Below are 19,454 nucleotides of genomic sequence, written 5' to 3'. Positions count from 1 at the left end.
TTGTAGTGATGGGGTTTCAACATGTTGCCCAGGGCGGTCTCATTCCTGGATTCAAGCAATCCATCCACCTCAGCCTCACGCTCAATTTCTAAAGCTTGGGGAACCACTCTTCACATCCAAGGGCCCATTCTCCTGCCCAGGGAAATTCAGATGCCATCCAGAGTATGCTCTGAAAGGGACCATGAAGAAGCAGGGGAGCTCTGGGAGCAGATGCCCGGGCCTCCCTCCCTGAAGTCCCTGCACAAGAGTAGCACAGGCCAGTTCAGAGCATCAACCTCAGCTGGGCATGGTGGCTCACGCCTGTAATCCTAGCACTTTGGGAGGCCAATGTGGGAGGATTGCTTGAGGCCAGGAATTAGAAACCAGCTTGGGCAACACAGCAAGACCTCGTCTCTACAAAAAATTTTAAAAATTTGCCAAGTGTGGTGGTGCATGCGTGTGGTCCCAGTTATTCAGGAGGCTGAGGCAGCAGGATCACTTAAGCAGTGATGGCACAACACTGCTCTCTAGCCTGGACAATAGCATGAGACTGTCTCAACAAAACAAAACAAATAAGCAAAAGCATCACTCTCCCTCCAGAGCCTGGCCCTTCTCTGCCCCGATATTTGCCAACATGCACATGCACATGCAGTCACCCCATGTATGCTTCCCAAGGCCCTCCCCATGCTGACACCATGGCTCCAAGCAGTCCAGGAGCCATATCCACCTGCAATAAGTCTTCCTTTGCACACCCGTCTTGTGAGCCTGCTACTCAGCAGCCCCTTAACACCCAAACATTTGGAGACCCCACGCCATCTTGCACTTACTGAAATACTGCTTGTTACCATTCTTACGTCGCTTCATTTGAGTGGGTTTCAGTTCCCAAATTAAATTACAAGCTGCTTGAAGGCAAGGATTGTGCTTTTTATCTCTTTGGAATCCCCTCACAATGTCCAGGGCAGAGCCCAGCACAGAGTAGGTGTTCAGGAAATGGTGGTGGGTGGTGATGGTAATGGCTGGAAGTCAGAGGGCAGCTGAATCTTCATATGTGGATCTATCTTCAATCACTACTGAGAGAGTCCCAAGGGGCATATGATGTCACTCCCCTTCCATGACAACTCCAACCCAAGCCCACAGCCCTTCCAGGAGGACAGTTGGTTTCCAGGTGCAAAAATCCACGTCCAGCACCTCACCCCACCTTTTTTTTTTTTTTTTTTTTTTGAGACAGGGTCTCTCTTTCACCTAGGCTGGAGTGCAGTGAAACAATCTCGGCTCACCATAGCCTCCACCTCCTGGGTTCAAGCGATCCTCCCACCTCAGTCCCCCAAGTAGCTAGGACTACAGGCGTGCACCACCAAGCCCGAATAATTTTTGTATTTTTCCTAGAGACAGGGTTTCGCTGTGTTGCCCAGGCTGGTCTTGAACTCCTGAGCTCAAGCAAACCGCTCACTTCAGCCTCCCAAAGTGTTAGGATTACAGGCGTGAGCCACAGCGCCCGGAGGACCCTTCCCTTTCTCCCTCGGGACTTTGTGGGGAATGTCTCTCCTTGGGGAACCACCCTTTGATATTTCTGGTATAACAAAGCAAGTCTCTGAATGGTCACCAAGAGACTTCTGTGTTAAGACGCTCGAGGTTTCCTCATTTGTCTTTAGTGGGAATTAACAGAATTGTCAACAAGTACCCATGAAGACTCGACAAGAGGAAAGGGAGCGTTTGGTGGTTGGGTGGTAGGCACCAGGTGGGTCCCTGTCTTCCAGTGCTCCGGTCTAGACGAGGGGCTGTCATGGGGGAACCCTCATAGCTACCCGAAGCGGCAGCAGCAACACCCGAATCCAAAACACTGGGTCGAACTGCACCTGGCCTTGGCTAAACAAGACTAGGACGCAGGCAAAACTAGCCTTTCTCCTTTTTCTCACCCAATGTGCCGGACCCCCGCGTGGAGCCTGGGCGGCAGTGGGCTTTGAACCCATTCCGGTCCCTCTCTGGAGAGGTTTCCTCATCTGTAACACGAAGGGCCGCGACTGGTGATCCCAAAGTCCCCTCTAGTACGAAAATCGACTAGTGCGGAAGAGTCCAGACGACCTCTGGCTCCCTGCCTCACGGCCTCAGTGTCCTGGGCGCGACGTGGGACCCCTTTGTGGGACCAGTGAACATTAGCTCCGAAGACCGTAAGCCGAGGCCAGGCTGAAAGGACTCTCGCGATGTCGCGCCCTCCTTCGCCTGGGTTTCAGAGATGAGCGATCCAGCTGGGAACCCCCCCAGATAGAGCGGTGTTTGGACCCCAGCCACTATCAGCAGTCCGGGCGCACACCCTTCTCCCGTCTCTCCACTCCCACCGGCGCGCAGCCCCTGCTCACCGTTCACCAGGCAGCGACGCTCCCAGGACGCGACGGCCACAACCGAAGCCACCTGCACTCCCCACGCGGGGCTGTCTAGCAGTGTACACAGTCGCCATGGCAACGGGTCGCTTCCGGGGATTCCGGAAGTGTCGGGGTGGCGGAAATGAAGTCCGAGGTCCTACGTCGAGGATACGGGTGAGGTCATGGCCGAATCGGGAAGACGAGAGATGGGGCCGATTGATCTAGAAAGACTTCGGCCGATGCATGCGCGAAGCCAAGTTCGAGGTAGCGAGACAACGAAGGCCGCACGTGAACCAGGAAGCGGGGCGGCGGGGCTTCCGGCGCCGAGGAGTTTCAACTACGGCGGCCGCAGAGGCCCGTCTAATTGCTGCTCCGCGCTCCGAGCCGCTGTCGGCGTGCTAGATCGCCCCGCCCTGGTTAGCGTCTAGCCGGCCGGCGAGGCCTGCGCAGTTGCGGCGGCCGGGGAAGATGGTGGAGGACGGCGCGGAGGAGCTGGAGGATCTGGTGCACTTCTCGGTGTCCGAGTTGCCTAGTCGCGGCTACGGCGTCATGGAGGAGATACGGCGGCAGGGCAAGCTGTGCGACGTGACCCTCAAGGTATCGCGGGCTGGGCGGCAGCGAGCTGAGGGGAAAGTGGTCGAGCGGGGAGTAAAAAGGGGCGGGGGGTCAGAGAAAGAGAGGTCGAGCGGGGAGAGGATTGGGGAGAAGAGGTTTGAGGGGTGCCGAGTAGTGGGGAGAGAGGTGCCGAGCAGAAGGGGATCGGGGCCGAGTCGGGGAGAGGAAGAGGACAACCTTTCAGCCCCTGAAAGGAAAGGTTGAGAGGTGCGCCGCTTAGGCCCTTGAAGTGGGAGATACTGGGGTGACAGCCTCCCTTTTCTGTCATACAGACGAGAGAAAATGGATTTACCTTCTATGGAGGCAGGGGCGGTGGCCGGCCCCACATGCTGATGGGCACCACTGAATTCAGCACCCTCTCTTGTCACTACAGATATTTGTTTGTGCCTGTCGAACTTGGCTGTGCTGTTGTAGAGAAGGCTTCTCCTTGGGAATCATTGCCTGCCCTTAATTGTTGAATCACTACTTTGTCTCTTAAGAGCTTTTAAAATCTGATCTGGAAATTTTTTGAGGTGGGAAGCCACCCTGTCCCACACTGGAAGGCACCACCACCACCACCACCACCACAAGCTCCCCGGGGCTGGGCCTACTGGCCGCCTGGGGAGAGGGGTGCTGACTGATACTAAGAGGGAAAGATATGTTAACCACCTGTTCCCCACCAGCATTCTGGTCGCAAGAGCCAGCCTCCCTCCTGTGCCTGGGTCTTTTCATGTGGAAGGGGCATGCTGTGCTGCTCCCTGGCCAAGCCACCGAACCATGTGGAGACGTCCGGCCTGGGAGATGATGAGTGGGGCTCCCTGTTGGGCTTTGACCGGAAAGTTCTCAGCATCTGTGGGTGATCCCTGTTTAAAAAACAAACAGGGCAGGCATGGTGGCTCACACCTGTAATCTCAGCACTTTGAGAGGCGAGAAGATCACTTGAGTGGGGGAGTTGGAGACCAGCCTGGGCTATGTAGGGAGACCCTGTCTCTACAAATAATAAAAAATGGGCTGGGCATGGTGGCCTGTGCCCGTAGTCCCAGCTACTCGGGAGGGTGAGGTGGGAGGATCGCTTGACCCTAGGAGGTCAAGCCTGCAGTGAGTTGTAATCGCACCACTGCACTCCAGCCTGGGCAACAGAGCAAGACCCTATTTCTCCTATTTCTCTCTCTCTCTCACATACACACACACACAAAGAAATAAAAGAAAGAAAAAATAAAACTATGCAGAGATCCTTTTGCTCTTCTTTTCTTTTTTTGAGACAGAGTCTCGCTCTGTTGCCCAGGCTGGAGTTGCAGCGATCTCGGCTCACTGCAACCTCTCTCCTGGGTTCAAGCGATTCTCCTGCCTCAGCCTCCCCAGCAGCTGAGACTACAAGCACACACCACCACCCCGGCTAATTTTTTCTATTTTTAGTAGAGACGGGGATTCACCATTTTGCCCAGGGTGGTCTCGAACTCCTGAGCTTCAGCAATCTGCCCGCCTCGGCCTCCCAAAGTGCTGGGATTACAGGTGTGAGCCACCACGCCCAGCCTGCTCTTATTTTCTGCGTGATTAAGGAAACTTTCCTTCTTCAACATAGTTGAGTCAGATCTCTGGAGATGGTAGAGTAGGATGGTTGAGTATGGCTTTGAAGGCAGAAGGATTTGGATTAAAATCCTAGTTGTAACCTTGGGCAAGTTACTTAATCTCTGTAAGCCTCGGTTTTTTTTTGTTTTTGGTTTGGTTTTTTTTGAGACAGTCTCGCTGTGTCGCACAGGCTGGAGTGCAGTGGCGTGATCTTGGCTCACTGCAACCTCCACCTCCTGGCTTCAAGTGAATCTCCTGCCTTAGCCTCCCAAGTAGCAGGACTACAGGCGCCTGCCACCACGCCTGGCTAATTTTTGTGTGTGTGTTTTTAGTAGAGACGGGGTTTCGCTATGTTAGCCAGGCTCGTCCTGAGCTCCTGACCTCATGATCCGCCTGCCTCAGCCTCCCAAATTGCTGGGATTACAGGTGTGAGCCACTGAGCCCGGCCCTTTTCATCATTCTAAACCCTCCTGAAGGAGGTTGTTTTTCCAGGAGAGGAGTGAAGTGATCTGAGAAGGCACGAGATCTTCTCAGATGGGAAAGAGGAACTAAGAGAATTCAGAAAAATGAGCTAGACTAAAGGAGGCAGAGGAAGTAAAAGTAAATTAGAAGTTTTTATCCACAGTGATTACATGGTGGAAGATGTTAAGGCCACTAGAAATTTGTAAGCAGAAAAATGATCCGGTTGTGGCAGCAACACTTGGTGTAAATAGAGACTAGTGAAAAACAGTAATAGGTGTGAATTTCTAAGTTAAAATTTAGGCTGTAGACTGGGCACCGTGGCTCATGCCTATAATCCCAGCACTTTGGAAGGCCAAGGCGAGTGGATCGCTTGAGGCCAGGAGTTTGAGACCAGCCTGGGCAACATGGCAAAACCCCATCTCTATTGGGGGAAAAAAAAAAAAGAGTTAGGCTGTAAGGGTGAACCAGGGGAATCTTATAAGACACAGGGAATCAAAAAGGGCATGGCAGCGTGGGATGGTCACATATACTTCTACATAAAGTATTAATAGTACACTTAATGCAGATACTGAATATAGTAATCTTTCAGCAGAACTTTGCTCATTCATTCAGAGGGAAAAGTAAGTTATCAGACGTGGCTGGGTGCAGTGGCTCACGCCTGTAATCCCAGCGCTTTGGGAGGCCGAGGCAGGTGGATTGCTTTGAACTCAGGAGACCAGCTTGGGCAACATGGTGAAACCCCATCTCTACAAAAAATTAGCTGTAGTGGTGTGTACCTTTAGTCTTAGCTACTCAGGAGGCTGAGGTCGAAGGATCACTTGAGGTGGGAGGATCACTTGAGCCTGTTGCCCAGGCTGGAGTGCAGAGGCTGCAGTGAGCTGAGATCGTGCCTCTACACTCCAGCCTGGGCAACAGAGTGAGACCCTGTCTCAAAAAAAGAAAGAAAGAAAGAAAAGAATCAGACATAGTTTCAACTGAGACGGTCAGTCTGAATTGCTGTGTTAGTTTCAAGGATCTAGAACATAAGGACCAGTATATTTATTTTTTTCTCTCTAATAAAAAGCCTCCAGTAGGAAGGACTAGTATAAAGGCATGCGCTAGAGCTGGACAGGACTGTAGAGAGCATTTACTTCACTGATTTTGAAAACTGTATTGTAGAGCCCAAGGAGTAGCTCTGTAGCAATATAATGCTGGGACCAGGGAAAGGGCATGCAAATCAGGCTTTGCACATTTCAGTACTTGCCACCAGAGCTGTCCTGGGAAATCTGTTTTGTCTCTCTTTCTTGTCAAAGTCTTTCTTCAGTTTTCTGGTGACTCCACAATGTTTTTCAAGTAAACAGACACTGAAAAACTGGTTGGAAGCTTTTCGGTGTGAGATATTTTATTGACTGGTGGGCCTCCCTGTCAGGCAGTGGTTCTCAAACTTCAGTGGACTTCAGAATCACCTGGTAGCCTTGTCAAAACGCTGGTTGTTGGACCTCACCCAGAATTTCTAATTCATTAGGTCTGGCATGGGCCTGAGAACTCATATTTCTGACAGGTTCCCCTATGCTGCTACTCTTAGTCTGGGACCACGTTCTGAGGGCCATGGTTGTAGGGTGATGGACCTGTCGTTTTCTGTGGGATATGTTCAAAGTCCATAGATCTTCCTCCAGGCTTCTTCCTAGGTGGTATAAGCCTGGCTGTTATTCTGGGAGACTTATGGTAGGAGAGGGCTGGAGGTTCTCCCTTCTGTGTGCAGACTTTCACTTAATCCCACTAAATGGTACCACTTCCTTGTCTTCAGGGGTGCCCTGGTTACCCAGGTCCAGAGGCTCTTGTTCATTCTGTCTGAAGAGTAAACCTCCAGTCTTCTACCTGGGTGGTGATGCAGCAGTTGCTTGCCTCAGGGAGGGGGACCAGTACTTCCTGATTTCAGTCCTCCTTCTTGCTCACAACTTCAGAGGAAATTGGTCCCTCCAATGGTTCCATTTTGGAGGGGATTCTTCAGTGGCTTGCATTCCACAACACTCAGTATCCTCTAAGTCAGTTACTACTCATCTTTTCTTCTTCTAAAATTTTGTTGACCCTTCTAATCTGCTGTCTCTCTCTGCTTCTTTTTCCTTCAGAGCTTTGCTGTTCCTTGATCATCAGTCCGAAAGGCAGTATCACACAGACTCTGCAGCCACACTGCCTACATTTGAGTTCTGGGTCTGCCACTTATTAGCTGTGAAACTGAGCAGCTTCCTTAAACACTGGTGATTCTCTGTCTCATCTGTAAAATGCAGATCACCACCTACTTGAGTGTTGAGGATTCAATTAGTTAATGTACTTCAAATAATCGTGTAGTAAATGCTCAGTAACTAGTGTGTGTGTCTCTGTGTGTGTGTGTGTGTGTGTGTGTGTGTGTGTGTGAGTATTTTCTTTCTTTCTTTGAGACAGTCTTGCTCTGTTGCCCAGGCTGAAGTGCAGTGGCGCAATCTTGGCTCACTGCAACCTCCGCCTCCCAGGTTCAAGCGATTTTCCTGCCTCCTCTTGAGTAGCTGGTATTACAGGCGTATACCACCTTGCCTGGCTAATTTTTGAATTTTTGTAGAGACAGGGTTTTACCATGTTGGCCAGGATGGTCTCAAACTTCTGACCTCAAGTGATCTGCCTGCCTCAGCCTCCCAAAGTGTTGGGATTACAGGCGTGAGCCACCACGCCCGGCCAGTAGTATATATTTATTAATAATAATTTAATGAATTTTCTAGAAGGAGTGGAGATAAGTTCATGTGTTCAACCTGCCATTTTGAATTTCTTTTAGCTTCTGATGAATTTTGAATGATTTTATCTGGACAAAATGTTCATTGCCTTAAATGACTTTGCCGGCCGGGTGTGGTGGCTCACGCCTGTAATCCCAGCACTGTGGGAGGCCAAGACGGGTAGATCATGAGGTCAAGAGATCGAGAACATCCATGCCAACTTGGTGAAACCCCATCTCTACTAAAAATACAAAAATTAGCTGGACATGCTGACGCGGGCCAGGCAGGAGAATCGCTTGAACTCGGGAGGCGCAGGTTGCAGTGAGCCGAGATTGCGCCACTGCACTCCAGCCTGGGGACAGAGCGAGACTCTGTCTCAAAAACAATGAAAAAGACCTCTGCACTAATTCATTAGCCTGCACTTTACAAATGAAGACCCAAGCCCAGAAGGGGAAGGGACTCGTTCAAGGTCACAGGTTGAGTTAAGCAGCATTGGGACTAAACTCTTTGTCTCCATATTCAGGGTCAGATGTTCTCTCATGCTCTCCTGTTGCCTCTTCTGTCACTGTCGGTAAATGAACTGATTTCAGCTGCTGCCACATGAATTAATCTACCTCAGATCTACTGTATTCATCCTTAAGGGCGTGTCATCTTTTCTCTCTTCCTGAATTATAGGGAGAACGTGAAAGTGAGTATTAGCATTCATGCCACATTCTCAAAATTCACTGCCAACACTTGAACCTAGGCTTAATTTCCTTTTGGGAAATACTTGAAATTTAAATTCATTGGGAGCCTGTCGGATAGTGAAGTAGAGGCATGACAGAAAAGAGTAACATATTCATAAAAAAAAAAAAATCACTTTCTGTATCTCCAATGGCTTGAAGCTGTTATGAGGAAAAGCCCATGGTTCTTTTCCTTGGCAAATCATTTTATCTTAAAAGTTGTGAGGATTGTAGTGCAAGACTTCTTGGCATAAGGCTTGGCCTAGGTAGACAGATTTGCATCCATGGAAGCTCTCATCCCCTCTTCCCTGAGTTGAGTTTCATGTCCTTTGCTCTGGGCTGCCAGGAGCCCAAGGCTCAGGCAGTGTTGTCTGATTCATCTGGGTCTAGCCATTTGGGCACACTCGCTAGATTTAATGAGTTTTTCTTCTTAGTCATGAGATTTGGAGCCAGATTCATATGTTTATTTTTTTCCCTTATGCTTCTGTAAGGCTTTGAAGTTCATATATTTCTGCTTTCCCTTTATCTCACACATTTATTTTCTTTTTGAGTGACAGCAGAATGAGGTCACCAAACTTGAGTATTATTCACAGGGCCATAAGCTTAAAGGAGAGAGGAGCTCCCTATATAGACACACACCCTTTGTTTTGCAACTGCTGATAAATGGTTCCTGAAAGATCTACTGGCATTAGCCTTCTCAGCATTTTCCCAAGGCTCCTGCCAAGGTTTTGAACCTGGCTCTGATAATTTAGCCCTCAGAAGGAAATGTTTTTTCCATGGATGAAAGGTACAGTATTAGAATATTTCCTTGTGTGACCCACTAAATGTAGGCACACAATTTTCACGAAATTGGCTTCAAGAGCTACGCATTTGAATCTGGAATCTTGCCTAATTTGTTGTCACCACTGACTTTGTGATGAAAGAGTAGGTGGAGAAGGATATGAGGAAATGAATTAAGGGCTTGTCAATGCATGCCATTTTATGTTGTGTATAGTACAGTGAGTTACACAGGGTTAATTATAGAGCTAGAATAATCATATTAAAAGGAGCTGTAGGCTGGGCACAGTGTTTTATACCTGTAATCTCAGCACTTTGGGAGGCGAGATGGAAGGATCGCTTGAATCCAGGAGGTCAAGGCTGCAGTGTGAGCCATGGTTGAACCACTGCACTCCAGCCTGATAATAGTGTGACTCTGTCTCAAAAAAAAGGAAAAAGGGAATTTGTAGAGGTTCCCTATCAAAGCTATCATTTTACATGTGTATGCATGGACATAGAGTGTGGAATGAATGGAGACTGGAGTGGGGTGAGGGATGAGGAATTACTGGGTACAATGTACATTATTCAGATGATGGTTACGCTAAAATCCCAGCCTTCACCACTTTGCAATATATCCATGTATCAAAATGCACTTGTACCCATAAATTTATACAATTAAAAACATTTTTAAGCCATCATTTTACAGATGTAAAAAACCCTGAGGCTTAGAGCTATTAAGGGATTTGCCCATGGCACAAAGCTATATCAGCTGAGATCTAACACAGCTGTTTATTGGTGGAAGCCATGCTTTTACATCCTGTCAGATTATTCACCTGCCCTGCTGATGGTATGAAGCAGAGTAGGGAACAAAGCATCCTTAGTGTCATTCTTGAGTACAGAGGGCAGGGATATGAATGTCCAGATGCCACACCAACATTTTATTTCAGGAGAGAAGATGCAGGCTTTTTCTACTAGTCTTTTAGACGTATGAATTCTTGACTCTGATTTTGAAATGACATTGTATTGGAAACTTGTGCTTCTGAATATTGCTCATTACCAGGGTTTTCTACTGACATGTTTCATGTAGTTAGGTTTATCTCTCTCTATGTAGTTAGCTTCATCTCCCTCTTTTTTTTTTTTTTTTTTTTCCTTGAGACAAGGTCTCTTCTCTCGCCCAGGCTGGAGTACAGTGGTGGGATCACAGCTCACTGCAGCCTCGAAATCTCTGGCTCAAGCCATCCTCCTACCTCAGCCTCCCAAGTAGCTGGGACCACAGGTGTGTGCCACCACGCCTGGCTAATTTTGTTTATTTTTTGAGAGATGGGGCCTCACCTTATTGCCTAGGCTGGTCTCAAATTCCTGGGCTCAAGTGATCCTCCTGCCTCCACCTCCGGAAGTGCTGGGATTACAGGCATGAACCACCACACCTGGCCCAGCCTTGTCTCTTTCTAGTGAGCTATCAGAACTGAGAGGAAGAACATGCTCCTTGAGGGGCACAGCACTTGTTATATGAATTTCATATCAAAAATTCAGTTTTAATCTCCTTGTTCAAGTTATGTTGTGGATAATGCTATTAAATTTGGACACCAATTAGGTGAATTAGAGAGCTTGATGCTGCCTGACATGTGGGTAGGGAAAGAGAGTTGGAGGTACAGCTTGGACGATCCATTACCAGCCAAGCAACATTCATCATGTTCACCCTAAGGCTTATGGAGCTTCGCTGCCTGGCTCACCAGGTACATTTAAGAAGCCTGTGCTTGGGGATGTTTCTTAACTGCAGATAATTCCTTTATTATTCTGTACATGAGACTCCATTGTTTGCCCCTTAGCCCCACTTGGTTTAGCTTGGAGGCTAGTTGATGGAAGATGAGACCACATTGTTTTTCTAAAGGTGTATCCCTAGCCCTTCCCAAATTACAAGCATGGCAGCTACCTTTCTACTTTGGGACTTGTTGAGTATTGGCACTCTCGTTGCCTGTTTGGCATGGAACCAGCCAGCTGGCCTGTGGTTAGCTTAGGAAGACCTTAGGAAGAACATCCGAACAGTTGATTACATCACCGCTTTTTTCCAATTGGGGACAAAAGTGGGTGAACCAAGGTGCGTGAACTAAGAGTTGACAAGCGTTTTCTGGAAAGGGCCAGATAGTAACTATTTAAGGATTCATGGGAAATATAGTTTCCCTTGCAGCTACTTAACTGATGCTATAGTGCAAAAGCAGCTCTACACAGTATTTAAATGAATGGGCGTGGCTGTGTTCCAGTGAAACTACAAAAGAAGCATGAGTTGAATCCGTTGGCTATAGTTTCTGACCTCTGTTATATACTGTTAGGGCCTCTAAGGCTTTTGAAGTCGGTTTTATTTTTATTATTTGTTGCCCCAGCATATACTTCTATAGTTTCAACACAGTATTTAGGAATTGAAGCATTTCTTGTTAAAGAATACAAATGAACTAGAAGTGAAAAAGTTTCTCCCAGCTTACTACAGGTGATCATGTTACTATACTGACTAGTGAGTGAGTAAGTGACATAGAAGTTACTGTTAAATTTAGCATCTCATTTGTAAAGCCTTCCAGCTCTGCTAGAACTTGAAGCAGAATGTTTCCAAAGTCCTAACTAAAGACACCATGTTCCCATTCTGTCTCAGTTGAAGCTGAGGATGCTTAGCTGCTTGCAGAATGGCCGGCCAGAGGAGACCCTGATGGCTCTTAGGTTCCAGTGGAACAGACAGTCTGTGTTCAGGGCCTTAAAGGTAAAGGTCAGAGCTTGGGCTTTTGGCAGGCAAAATAGAGAAGCTGTAGTTCAAATATGACCCAATATAATGGTATGTGTGGGGAGAGTGTTCTGAATAGCTGATCAGAACACAAAAATGCTTTTCACGCCTATAATCCCAGCACTTTGGGAGGCCAAGTTGGGTGGATCACCTGAGGTCAGGAGTTCGAGACCCAGCCTGACCAACATGGTGAAACCCCATCTGTACTAAAAATATAAAATTAGCCAGGCGTGGTGGCGCACGCCTGTAGTCCCAGCTACTCGGGAGGCTGAGACGGGAGAATCACCTGAACCCAGGAGGTGGAGGTTGCAGTGAGCCGCAATCACGCCATTGCACTCCAGCCTGGGCAACAAGAGCGAAACTCCATTTAAAAAAAAAAAAAAACTTTCAAAAAATAAGCTAAAGAACAGGTAGATACTTGTACACCAATGTTCATGGCAGCATTATTCACAATAGCCAAAAGGTGGAAGCCACCCAAGAGTCTACCAGTGGGTGAATGGATAAGCAAAATACGGTATACGGCTGGGCACAGTGGCTGACACCTACCATCCCAGCACTTTGGGAGGCAAAGCAGGCAGATGGCATGAACCCAGGAGTTTGAGACCAGCCTGGGCCACGTGGCAAAACCTTGTCTCTACAAAAAAATACAAAAATTAGCCAGGGATGGTGGTACGCACCTGTAGTCTTAGCTGCTTGGGAGGCTGAGGTGCGAGGATCACCTGAGCCCTGGGAGGTCAAGGCTGCCGTGAGCCATGATTACACCACTGCACTCCAGCCTGGGCAACAGTGACACCCTGTCTGCAAAAAAAAAAAAAAAAAAAAAAAAGCGTATACATACAGTGAAATATTATTTAGCCTTTAAAAGGAAGAAAATTCTGCTGCAACATGGGTGAATCTTGAAGACATTATACTAAGTGAAATGAGCCAGTTACAAAAGGACAAATGTTGTGTGATTCCACTTACATGAACTACCTAGAATAGTCAAATTCATGAAGACAGAAAGTGAAATGGTGATTGCCCGGGGCCAGGAGGAGGGGGGATGAGAGGTACTGTTTAATGGGTATAGTTTCAGTTTGGGAAGATGAAGAATTCTGGAGACAGATAGTGGTGATGGTTGTAGAATGTACTTAATGCCACAGAACTGTACACTTAAACATGGTTAAAATGGTAAACTGTATGTTATTTATATTTAATCCAGTTTTCAAAAGATAGGTAATTAGCTCAAGAAGACTTGTTACCAGGTGGGCAAGAGAGATTGCTTATAGTGCTTTGTGACTGTAGACGCTAAAAACAGAATTTGTCTCTGTGTTGAAACCCAATGAGTAGAAACATCTGATGCTAAGGAGTAATCTTTCCTACTCTTTATTTTTGTACTATGGTGCCTCAGCTGTTAAGAGCCAAATTGCATTAGCTCAGCCCTGTAGCTGCACTTCAAATGGTCACTTAAAAGGGATTGCCTTCTAGAAGGTACCTACTTAGGAGATACAGATGTGTTGTGAGCTTATTTTTCTTGGGTTGATTTGTATGCTCTAAATGTCGTGTAACCTTGACAGAGCTATTCTGAGGACCAGCAAAACAAGCCATGCTAACATGTCTTCCAAGTAAAGGTGTGTTGGCATCATCTGCAAATTACAAATAGCTTTCAAATCTATATTTCTACCTCATTTGTCCTGTGGGTCCTCATACTCATTATGTCTAAAATGAACACCCTTGCCCGTCTCTTGTTTCCTCTATGTAAGGAGGGGACACAATCCATCTAGTCATGCACTTTGGGATTGACTTTGGCTCATCTTCTCTTATGTGTATTTTGTGACACTTATTACAATAGTAATTACATAATTATTTATAGTGTTGTCACTCCACAAGAGCAAGGCTGTGACTGAATTATTTACTGAGGTATCTACATAATAGCTTCTCAGTAAACCACTGTCCTAATTGAGATCCTCTTCATCTTTTACCTAACCCAGGATTTCTTTAACTTTACTAGCATGTTGAGAGAATTCTTACCAACCCTCTAGAGAATGAGCCCATGAGCCTTGGGCTACTAACAGATTGTTTTTCCTCAGGCTTAATTCTGATCTTGTTCTGCTCTGAGTGGCTTCTCATTTCATTTTCATTCAACAGGATGCTGAGCAGGTATGTCAGCACCTTCCATGTGCCAAGCATAGTTCTAGGTGCTGAGGGTGCAGCAGTGAGCAGAGTAGGCCAAGCCTTTTTGAGTATGAGCTTACATCCTGGGGGAGTGGCAGACAATAAACAGATGGAAGATCAGTGGTGATCAGTGCCATGAAGAAAAGTAAAGCAGGAGCCAGCCTCTGAATAGAGATCTAAATGAAGTGAGGGAGCAATCCAGGAGGATATCTGAAGGCAGAGGGAAGAGTAAGCATGGAGCCCTGAGGCAGGAGCACACTTGGTGTTTTGGGGAAACAGCGAGAAGCCAGAATGGTAAGGGCAGAGTGACTGAGGAGAAAAGTGGAAGGACACGAGGTCAGAGAAGTAGCCCCCAAGGCCTAGCACAATTCCTTGCATGGTATGGTATGGGTCAGTAAATACATTATGAATGAATGAAACCAAGCAATAATTGTGTATTTATGAATGAAGAGTCAGGGCAGGGTGTTAGAGGTATACCTAAGGTATAGAAAGTTAGGATGCATATTCTGTGGTTCATGAAGACAGCACTGCATTTTGCTTGCACTTTCCCCTTCTGCCATTTAGGAGAGATGATGATAATGGCCGGAGTCAGAAGACTAATTCTGGCTTGTTCTTTTTTTTTTTTTTTTAATTATACTTTAAATTCTAGGGTACATGTGCACAACGTGCAGGTTTGTTACATATGCATACATGTGCCATGTTGGTGTGCTGCACCCATCAACTCGTCAGCACCCATCAACTCGTCATTTACATCAGGTGTAACTCCCAATGCCATCCCTCCCCCTTCCCCGCTCCCCACAAGGAAATTCTATTCTGCACACAGTGACAATCAGAGATTAGAAACTTGTCAGCGGAGCCGGGAGTCGAGCAGAGCTGCTCAGCTCTCTGTGGTTGTAAAACGTGCCCCTACCTCATGTTGGGGAAAGCTTGTGTTTTCCATGTATATGGCTTAGCATTTTACGTAATCAAGGTGTCTGAGGGGTAATGGGAATGCAGAAGCAGCAGGTGGTGGCTAGTTTTCTGTAGGATTTAGGAAAGAACTGCTGATTTAACGGAATCTGATTATTCTAAGCTGCTCATAGAAATCCGCCAGTCTCAGCCGTCTCGGACGTCAGAGGGAGAAGCTTAAGCATGTTCTGTTGTTCACAGCCATTCTGGTTGACTTCTCTAAGACTTCCAGCTGTATGCTTGATACTCAGAGTCCTGCAGACGTGGTCCCTCTCTGCTGTTCTCCCCTACTTTCCCATGGTGTCCTCTTGTGTCAGCTGGCCATCTCTCTGTGACTGTGTTCTCCCTCCTCTGGGCCTTTGCTTTAGTGTTCCTTTGGCTTGGCGTATCTGCTCACATCTGCCAAGCAGAGCCCTATCCATGCTTTAGGCTTCCATATTTTCTTCCTTTGCTTTCTTTCTTTTTCTTTCTTCCCTTGCTTTCCCTTTCCCTTTCTCTTTCTCCTCTCTTCCTTTTTCTTTCTTCAGGGTCTCGCTCTTGCCCAGGCTGGTGCAGCGGTGCAAAGATAGTTGATTATAACCTCGAATTCCTGGGCTCAAGTGATCTTCCCACCTCAGCTTTCCAAGTAGCTGGAATTACAGGTGTGTGCCACCACGCTCAGTTAATTTAAAAAAAAAAAATTTTTTTTTTTTTTGGTAGATATAGGGTCTTGCTTTGTTGCCCAGGCTGGTCTCGAACTCCTGGCCTCAAGCAGCCCTCTCGCCTCGGCCTCACAAAGTGCTGTGTAGCCACTGTGCCCGGCCCCTTCCATGTATTTTTTTCCTCAAAGGGACACATGCCATCTTTCTTGTGCTCTGCCCTATCACAGTGGGGGATTGTGTGAAGTCCCATCTCTCTGAAGACAGGCTTTTCCTATCCCTCCAGGTGTAGTTCATCTCCCCCTTTTCCATTGCACCTTAACCCCTCGTTACTCAGTGTTGTCACTGGACTAATAGCATCAGCATCACCTGGGTGGGGGCGTGTTCGAAGTGCAGAATTTCAGGTCTCACCTCAGACCTACTGAACTAGAATCTGGTGCTTCTTACATCCTGTGCACATTAAAGTTTGAGAAGCATTGCTGCCACTCATTGGTCCTACTCCCCTTACCGGTCTGAACAGGATGTAGAGTGTTTTTCTTCCCCTCTAGATGTTGAACTCCTGAATCGTGAGCCATCTCTTACCTAGTATAGTTCTTAGCATGTTTCAAGCACTTAAAAGTATTTACTGGGGGGGAGGGGGGAGGGATTGCATTGGGAGTTATACCTGATGTAAATGACGAGTTGATGGGTGCAGCAGACCAACATGGCACAAGTATACATATGTAACAAACCTGCACGTTATGCACATGTACCCTACAACTTAAAGTATAATAACAATAAATAAATTAAAAAAAAAAAGAAAAAAGGAGAAACCTTCACAAATGTAGATTAAAAATTTCTCAAAACTATTAAAAGCCATTTTATTGTTACTTTAAAAAAAAAAAAAAAAGTATTTACTGAATTACCCTAACTGACCCCGACATTATGTTTGAGATGCTTCTTCAGTCAACATACTATATAAATGCATTTACTTGTGCTTGGTGCTGTGTAGGTGCGTGAGACACCCTGCTGTGAATGGGAGTCAGCCTCTGTCTTTGACATTTATAGATGAGTGTGGAAGATAGAGATACACCAATTACTAATAATTATGGGAAAAGGCAGAGTCTGATAAATTCTGTAACTGCATAGGCATCACCAGAGGCCTAAGGGAACATCGAAGGAGTAGCCAATATTTACAATTCTGAGGGTTTGTGACTATTTCATGGAAATGATGGTATTTATTTGGTACATTGCAAGATGAATAGGACTTTGACAGACAGTTACAGTGGAAAGAGGCATTCCAGGCCGGGGGAGAGTGTTCAGAGGCCCAGGCATGAAAGTACACCTACATGTTTCTCAAATAAGTAAGACATAGAGGAGCAAGGTGGAAGGTGGGATTGGAGCTGTAGGTTGAGTGCAGACTGTGAACTTAAATTTTCATGGTAAGGAGTCTAGACTGCTAAGAAACACCTGCAAATCAGTTGAAGTTGGTACAGTTACATGTTCAGTGGTTCCTGAGGGCTCTGCCCGCTCGTCTCCCTTCCTCTGTTCCCATTCTACCTTGCTGGATATGAGTGGTAGGAAGTAGGGGGAGGGTTTGGAAGAAGTGGGAAGCAGCCTGAATGTTTTAGCCAGCTGTTTATATGGGACTGGAGCCCCAAGTCCTTTTTTAGTGTCAGCTGGTCAGCTACTTCCTTCCTCACCCCCTTCCTGTGTCACTACCCAGTGGGGCACTCTGAAGCAGAGAGACCAAAGCTCCATCACAGAGTGTGCAAAGAGTGTGCTCTAAAGTGCTATCGAAAACTGCAGGCTGAGCCCAGTATGTTTTATTATACTTGCCATCAGTTTTTTTTTTTTTTTTTTTTTTTTTTTGAGATGAGTCTCGCTCTGTCGCCCAGGCTGGAGTGCAATGGCCGGATCTCCGCTCACTGCAAGCTCCGCCTCCTGGGTTTATGCCATTCTCCTGCCTCAGCCTCCCAAGTAGCTGGGACTACAGGCGCCCGCCACCTTGCCCGGCTAGTTTTTTTTTTTTTTGTATTTTTTAGTAGAGACGGGGTTTCACCGTGTTAGCCAGGATGGTCTCGATCTCCTGACCTTGTGATCCGCCTGTCTTGGCCTCCCAAAGTGCTGGGATTACAGGTTTGAGCCACGGTGCCTGGCCGCCATCAGTTTCTTAACCCGAAGAGTTTATGAGGACTCATCATTTCTGCTTGTGGTAGTATTATATGAACCTGTGTCTCTCTGCCCATATTCTAGGCTGGCATTCAGGCCATCAGCATTCAAGGTGAAAGAATCCCCCCACTTCCATTTCCTTATATGCCATCTTGTTAGAAACCCACAAAGTAGCTAGTGTGGTCTGTTTATTTCTTCAGGACTAGGAATGCACTGTTACCCTGGGAGTCAAGCCCTCCACAAATTGACCCTAAGCCTCACCATCTTTTTCTTGAGCCTTTTACTTCAGCCAATTTTCAGATGAGATGAGAAGGTCATGCTTTTCCACCTTTGAGCTCCCACTTTGACCAGCTCTGCCAGTCCTAAGCCAGAAGGTCAACAGTTAAAAAGAACAAGTAAAATTCATCAGAAATGTTGTTACTTGTTTGTATCTCAGATGAAGCCTATTTTTAGATGAAGTAGGCTTTAGAATTCATTAAGTACAACTGAGTGTGAGGCACTGTATTAAGTACTAGGATATAACCTTCCTTTCTTTGGGAAGAATATTCAGCCTAGATGGAGAGACATTCATTAGGACAATATAATGTGTGCTATAGTGGAGGCTTGTACCAAGTGCCACAGGAAGGAGAGAGCTGACTGCCTGGAAGTCAGAGGCTCCTCAGAGGAGGGAACATTTGCACTGAATCTTCAAGGATGAGGAATCCTTCACTGGGCATCAAAATGAGGGGATAAGAATCCTACCTGAGGGAACAAGACAATTTCTGGTAATTGCCAACAGTTTAGAAGAGAGTCATGGTGGGGGATAAAACTGGATGGGGGCCAGGTGCAACAGCTCACACCTATAATCCCAGCAGTTTGGGAGTCTGATGCAGGAGGATGCCTTAAATCCAGGATTTCAAGACCAGCCTGGGCAACAAAGTGAGACCCCATGTCTACCAAAAATAAAAAAATTAGCCAGGCACATTGGCATGCACCTATAGTCCCAGCTACTTGGGAGGATCACTTAAGCCCAGGAGTTCAAGGCTGCAGTGAGCTATGATTGTGTCACTACACTGCAGCCTGGGCAAGAGTGAGACCCTGTCTTTAAAAAAAAAAGAGAAAAAAACCTGTTTAGGGTTTCGATCTGACTTGTAGGCAGTAGGGAGCCCCCTAAAATGGAGACTGACATGACCAGACTCAATTATATGTTGAGTTGACTCATTCCAAATCATCATTTATTCAACAAATACTGAATATTAATTTCTGACTATTCCGGAAAACATGAAACATACAAAAATTGCCCCCTTGGTGGAGTCCATGTTTTAGTAAGGATAGGTAAGTTAATTATATCAGGTCACCACCATTTGCTCTTGTCAAAGTTACTAATGACCTCCACAATACAGAGCTAGTTCATAACCACGCAGATCTCCATGTGCCACCCTTTATAGTCACATCCAGCCCCTCCCACCCACCATCTCTAATCTCTGGCAACCGTGAATTTGTTGTCTCTCATTTTGAAATTGTTATATAAATGAAATCGTAGAGTTCATGACCTTTTTTCACCCAGCCTAATGCCCATGAGGTCCATCCAAGTTATTGTGCATATTGATCATTTTTTCCTTCATATTTCTGAGTAGTAGTCCATGATACGA

General features: G+C 46.6%; 2 protein-coding genes across 17 annotated transcripts in view; one reads left to right on the top strand and one right to left on the bottom strand.

Moving 5' to 3' along the window:
* KIF9 (kinesin family member 9) overlaps positions 1-2,689 on the bottom strand; it is a 53,093-nt gene extending 50,404 nt beyond the window's left edge. For 4 of the 10 annotated variants that reach the window (XR_643766.4, XR_643767.4, XM_009200919.4 and 1 more), the window contains exon 1: positions 2,337-2,447. Coding sequence is in view for 4 of the 10 variants with exons in the window: in XM_009200919.4 (XP_009199183.2) it covers positions 2,337-2,434 (98 nt within the window). In the remaining 6 variants the exon portion in view is untranslated. Of the gene's footprint in view, positions 1-806; positions 1,050-1,895; positions 2,226-2,336 lie in introns of all 10 variants that reach the window. The other 6 variants (XM_021934462.2, XM_021934461.2, XM_003894506.3 and 3 more) reach the window with 6 other exon arrangements.
* Positions 2,682-19,454, top strand: part of KLHL18 (kelch like family member 18) — a 61,565-nt gene continuing 44,792 nt past the window's right edge. For 5 of the 7 annotated variants that reach the window (XR_643768.3, XR_643769.3, XM_003894508.3 and 2 more), the window contains exon 1: positions 2,687-2,936. Coding sequence is in view for 4 of the 7 variants with exons in the window: in XM_003894508.3 (XP_003894557.1) it covers positions 2,808-2,936 (129 nt within the window). In the remaining 3 variants the exon portion in view is untranslated. Of the gene's footprint in view, positions 2,937-8,000; positions 8,376-19,454 lie in introns of those variants that run through there. The other 2 variants (XM_009200922.2, XM_021934464.2) reach the window with 2 other exon arrangements.

The sequence above is a fragment of the Papio anubis genome, chromosome 2 (genome assembly GCF_008728515.1).
Source record: "Papio anubis isolate 15944 chromosome 2, Panubis1.0, whole genome shotgun sequence".
In the NCBI taxonomy this organism is placed as follows: domain Eukaryota; kingdom Metazoa; phylum Chordata; class Mammalia; order Primates; family Cercopithecidae; genus Papio; species Papio anubis.
The sequence above is the reverse complement of the archived record's forward strand: the minus strand, read 5'-3'. Positions and strand labels throughout refer to the sequence as shown.